At 37.6% G+C, this 6,000-nt stretch overlaps 1 protein-coding gene across 2 annotated transcripts in view; it reads right to left on the bottom strand.

The window, feature by feature from the left end:
• Positions 1 to 2,550: 2,550 nt before the first annotated feature.
• The window catches only part of cdh11 (cadherin 11, type 2, OB-cadherin (osteoblast)), a 127,533-nt gene continuing 124,083 nt past the window's right edge, over positions 2,551 to 6,000 (bottom strand). For both annotated transcript variants that reach the window (XM_036584464.1, XM_036584465.1), the window contains exons 11-12: positions 5,492 to 5,743; positions 2,551 to 4,326 (exon numbers count right to left, since the gene is read on the bottom strand). In XM_036584464.1, the coding sequence (XP_036440357.1) occupies positions 3,830 to 4,326; positions 5,492 to 5,743 (749 nt within the window). In that variant the 3' untranslated portion in view covers positions 2,551 to 3,829. The remainder of the gene's footprint in view (positions 4,327 to 5,491; positions 5,744 to 6,000) is intronic.

The raw sequence follows: 6,000 nt of genomic DNA, 5'->3' as shown, positions 1-6,000 counted from the left end.
AAATGGGCTGTTTTTGTAAGGCTGAGCAGCACAATTTGAAACTTTAACAATGATTATTGACAACATCAAACAGATTTAAATACAAAACAATAAAGGAAATGTATTTTTTTCCATGACATAAACCCCTTAAAAATATGTACCACAATTATTTTTGTAAATTGTTCTATTCTTTACCATTTTAGTTCATTTAATGTTACAGTCAAGCAAAAGTTTTAGGCAATTATCCCACTGTATTAAATAATTTTAGTAATAAATGCGCTTTTGCTTGTAAATTCAACAGATTTAATTAGAATGAAAGTAAATAAACACAAACATATTAAAAATTAATACGGATTTCTTTTTGATTTGTATTAATGAACAAAAGCAGGTATTGTATAATGACTACAAATAATGCTGTTTCTGTGAGGAGAGATTTGGAGACATACTGACAGACATAAAATCACTACTTATTGTACTAATGTTGTTTGGGTTTTATTGTAATATTAGTGCTTTTCAGAGCGAATAAACACTTATTGATCAAATTAATTAGTTGTGAAGTTATATCACACCGAACAGGCATAACATTATGACCATTGTCCATTTTATCAGCTCCACTTACTATATAGGTGCACTTTGTAGTTCTACAGTTACAGACTGTAGTCCATCTGTTTCTCTGCATACTTTGTTAGCCCCCTTTTACCCTGTTCTTCAGTGGTCAGGACCTCCATGGACCCTCACAGTGCTGCTGGAGTTTTTAAACACTGTGTCCACTCACTGTCCACTCTATTAGACATTCCTACCTTGTCGGTCTACCTTGTAGATGTAAAGTCAGAGACGATAGCTCATCTGCTGCTGCACAGTTTGTGTTGGTCATCCTCTAGTCCTTTATCAGTGGTCACAAGATGCTGCCCACAGGACACTGTTGGCTGGATATTTTTGGCTGCTGGACTATTCTCAGTCCAGCAGTGACACTGAGGTGTTTAAAACTCCAGCAGCACTGCTGTGTCTGATCCACTCAGACCAGCACAACACACACTAACACACCACCACCCCGTCAGTGTTACTGCAGTGCTGAGAATGATCCACCACCCAAATAGTACGTGCTCTGTGAGGGTCCATGGGGGTCCTGACCACTGAAGAACAGGGTAAAAGGGGGCTAACAAAGTATGCAGAGAAACAGATGGACTACAGTCTGTAACTGTAGAACTACAAAGTGCACCTATATAGTAAGTGGAGCTGATAAAATGGACAATGAGCATAGAAACAAGGATAATCATAATGTCATTATGTTATGCCTGATCGTTTATACATCCTTGACAAAGAACACACATTTAACATATTGGGGTAAAATGCTCCATAAAATTCTCCTGTGCAATGGCACATTTTATATAAATTCAAACTTTAATTTATGAATAATTTATACTCAGCAAATATATAGAATCTATGATTAGAATTAGCAGAGAAATGCCATATTTAATGAGTACTCTGTAGAAGATGTGCTAACCTTTCTCTGATTTTCTCTTTGAAAATCAATAACAACATGTCATTTGACCAGGGGTGTTCAAACTTTTGCTTGTGACTGTACGCTGCAATCAAAATAATATAAAACCAGTGTGGTGGCAGATAAACATATAAAATGATTCGGTAACACTTTCTATGAATGTCACCTTTATAAGCATCTATAAACACATTCATAACATGTTATAATGCATTCATAAGGCATTATAAACATGGCTATAAATATTTATAAATATGCATTACACGTTATAGCCATGCTTATTATGCATTATGAATTGTTTACATAATACATTATAAGTACTGATCATAACAAATTATAAGAGCTCATAAGTCATATTTGTCCGCTCTAAGTAAAGTGAAGCGTACTGTACTAAAGCCTCCTCCAGTGTTCAGAGTGAGGCTTCAAGTTGAAGTATTTACTGAAGGATTTACTGAAACACTAAAACATTCACAGTAAAGCACATTACAGGCTTCAAATGTCAGAGTTTAAACTAGAGCTGCCATCAGTGTTTTACCCAATGTGGGAAAGGTAATGTTCACCACCGTTAGCTTGGTATTTGTCTTTACTTTACGCTCTCCAAGCTGGGACTGACTTCTTTGGCACTGACATTATAACATGTTATTAACACTATTTATAATGCATTATATTAACAATTCATAATGTATAATAAACATTGCTATAAAATGTAATCCAGTGTAATTAATTTTTATAAATATTTATAATGATGTTTATAATGCCATATGAAGGCATTATAACATGTTATGAACGTGTTTATAGATGCTTACAAATGTGACATTCATAGAAAGTGTTACCAATGATTCTAATATATTAGTCTATGCTAGTTTATATAATTGAAAGTGGCTATAAAATGAAAAGTTAATAAATTAATAAAATGAATATTTATAATGTTTTTTTTGAAAAGTCACAATCACATCTTGAGACAGATAACTTGACAGAATTCCTATAAACAGATAATAACATTGTATCATTATTTAATAACTCCTTGTTGTTTCAAAAAACACTGCTCATTACAGATTTATCAACACCATGGATTATTTTATAAAAAGAGCATTTATTTCAAAGTTTTCCGCTTCTTAGATTGAAGCACATAATAAAGCAACAGTACAATGTTCATAAAATATAAGTGTGATGCTGTAACAGTTTCGTACATGTTGAAATACTGATATTTGTATGTATACTAAAATAAGAACTTTTAAAATTGTACAAATAGTTACCATAAAATTGACATAGAAATTAGCTGTTTCTCACTGCGACAGGACAGATTGCTATTTTCTCACAGGGGAGAATAATAATATACGCCATTAAAGAAAATGAAGAAATGAAGAGATTGAAAATAATGATAATCGTAATAATTATATCATCATAATAAAAAAAAGAGGAGATTTTACATGAACCGATAGGCGCAAGTTTGATCCTCAAGAGACATATCTGCACGTTTGTACTGTACATACGTTATATGGATTTTATCTTGCTTTAGGATATAGTTTTCAAGTTACAAAAAAAAAAAAAGAAAAATGCACTGCGTTTGCGAGAGTGTCCGTGATTTTAAGGCGATTTTTTGAGCTCACGTGTCTTTCTTTGTTGTGGTTCATTGGTGGTGTTGGCCTGAAGGTGGGTTTGTATTTTTTTTTTTGTTATTTGTTTGTTTGTTTGTTTGTTTTTTTGTCTTGCCTTTGTTGGATCCTTCAACTTCAGGGCCTATTTTTATTAAAAAAAAGAAGAACAAAAATGAAAAATAAAAGAAGAAGAAGACGTCCTGTTTAGGCAGATCCTCCGACGGCCAGTAGGAGGCGCTACAGAAGGGACAAAGTCTGAGTTTGCTGACATTTTTTCTCGTGTTTTTTCATTAATAAGGCAACTGTTTTTCTCCATTGTGAGCTCATTCACAGTATCAGCATTTCCACGTCTTCCTGTGACCCACCTTACGAACAAGAAAAGAGTGAAATACGTTGCGTTCTTTCGTTCTCAAATGACCACGTTTCTTCGGATTTCCGTACATCCCACAGAGGTGTGTCTTTTTTTTATTTTCTTTTTGTATTTTTTCTTTTTTTCACGTTTTATTTTTTCCCCCCACTTAGCCTTCATCTTCCGATCGTACCCTACACGTAACGATCTCCTACCGTTTATGCAGTATACTGGCACGTATACTCGAAACAAGCGAACGAAACGACCTAAAAAGTTTACTATAAATAGTAAATGAACTCGTGGAATACTTATAGTAAACCTCACACAGTACACATAGTTAGTGGAAGTGATGGGAGCGAGGTGTAAGAAGAATCGACAAAAAATAAAAACCCAAAAAAGTGGTCGTTAGGAGTTGTCGTCAGCCGAGTCTTTGGTGCCGTACAGGTCGGCGAGTTTTTTGAAGCGCGGCCCCCAGCTCTGGAGGTAGTCGTAGTCCAGGTCAGAATCCGTAGTGACTGATTCCAAAGAGCTGAGCGAACCCGCGATGGAGCCTCTGCCTTCATAGCCGTAGACCTGAATGGAGTCGTACGGTGGGGCGGTCGGGTCGTTGTCCGCGTCGGAAATCCTCGTTTTGATGAAATCGTCCACGTCGACGCTGTTAGCCACCGGCCTCAGCCCGGGCCTCAGAGGGTACTGCAGCTCCGGCTTGATGTCCTTGCGTGGCAGGAAGCCGTTGGCGCCGTCCGGGTTCTGGAGGGTGGCGATGTCGAAGGCCTCCGTGTCTTCCTCGCCGCCGCCCTCGTCGTCGTAGGTGATGATGTTTTCGCGGATGTCCTCCTCCTCGAGCACGATCAGCGGCTCCTTCTTCTGCCGCCGCAGAGCCACGAACAGAACCACGATCGCTGTAAAACGAGAAGAGCAGGAGTTTTGAGCACACCGGATACATCAATTTAACACCTCTTAGTAATTTAGATGAGTGATCAGGTCAACATATAAAAGAACTGTTATTGTGGTTAAATTCTCATGTTTATTGTATCAGTTGTACAGGACTGTTCGATATGTAGGAAGCTGCAGGTGTCCGTTTTATCTCGGCACGGCCGTCTTTTTGGAGGGGTGTGAATAGTTTTTCACAGCAGAGGGTCTCACCCTTCCCCTTACGCCCCTCGTTGCTCACTAGCAGCTTAACATTTCTTACACGGAGAGACAACAGAGTCCTAGCTCATCTAAAAGTTATGGTGGGAGAATATTTTATTTGATTAAATTAATTCAATAAATACATATCAATATGCTGCTGGTGGAATGGCCACTAGGGGGCCCTGCAGAAAGAGGTTAAACCCAGAATGATACCTCAATAGTTTATGTGAAGGTTTTAGAACATAAAGCTCACTCCTCCTAAACTAAGGTGCAGGAAATATTTGCAGAAAAATGCCATATTTAAGTGTGTTCACTGTAAAGGACATGTTAACTTATTTTTACTTAGAAAATCAACAAAAATTGAGCAGAGACACTCAAACTTTTGCATATGATAACAATTCCTGCTGACTAAACTGTGCACTAATACATACAAAAGAGAGACTGTGCTACTGAGTTAGCTGGAAGCTAAATTAGACAGCGTAACTATCCTCATTTTGAGTTTCTTCTGTTTATAGATGGCTTCCTAGCAACCAACTGGAAAACTTTCCATATTATCCCTAATATCACCACAATTATCATTACATTATCATTAATATCACCACATCTGGTGATTAACTTGCTAACTAAAAGGGGATTTTTGGTCACACTTTATTTGGATGGTCCCCTATAGATGATCTACAGATACTTACATTATTAAGAAACTTTCTGGTGATACTTTGTCGATTATCAACATTAAGGTTAATATTAATTTTAGGAGTAGATGTAGGTTTTTACAACAAAACATAAACGGTAAATGTCCAGCAGGACTGCAGATCTAAACTCCAGGCCTATTTACTCATTAATCTCCAGGCTTATTGTTAGGAATCACCCCTCTACGTTTATAATAATACACATTACTGTAATGCTAATAAACATCGGTGTAGTGAGTCATACCCAGCAGAATGACGATGCAGGCGAGGATGGCTATCAGAGCCCCGGTGCTGAGCCCAGCAGGCAGGACGAACGGCTCCACGTTGCAGGACAGGATGGTTTCTTTGCTGTCGCAGCTGCACACGCGGATCAGCAGCGTGTTGGTGCTGCTCATTGGAGGAACCCCGTTATCATTGATCTCTATGGGGAGCTCATAGACGTCCTGCGTCATCCTGCTGAAACCCCTCCGGATCACCATGACGTTGGCCGTGCTGTCTGTGGACGGACAGAAAGACGGAAATGTAAGATACAACATATAGAGAAAACATCAATAACAGTGTAAGTATAAACATCTATAACAGTACAACTAAGAAGAAAACCTCGTATCTCAAAAATGGTAACTTTACAGGAAAAGGAAAAAACCTACTTTACTTTTAATGTAAGTCAATGGAACCAGAATTATTTCCAAGTCATTTTGGGTCATTTCTTTTAGTCCATTGATCATGAAATTTACACACAATGTAAAGGGCTAC

Source organism: Colossoma macropomum, unplaced genomic scaffold (assembly GCF_904425465.1).
Source record: "Colossoma macropomum unplaced genomic scaffold, Colossoma_macropomum, whole genome shotgun sequence".
Taxonomy (NCBI): Eukaryota; Metazoa; Chordata; class Actinopteri; order Characiformes; family Serrasalmidae; genus Colossoma; species Colossoma macropomum.
Note: the sequence above shows the minus strand (reverse complement) of the source record. Positions and strands in the feature narration are given on the sequence as shown.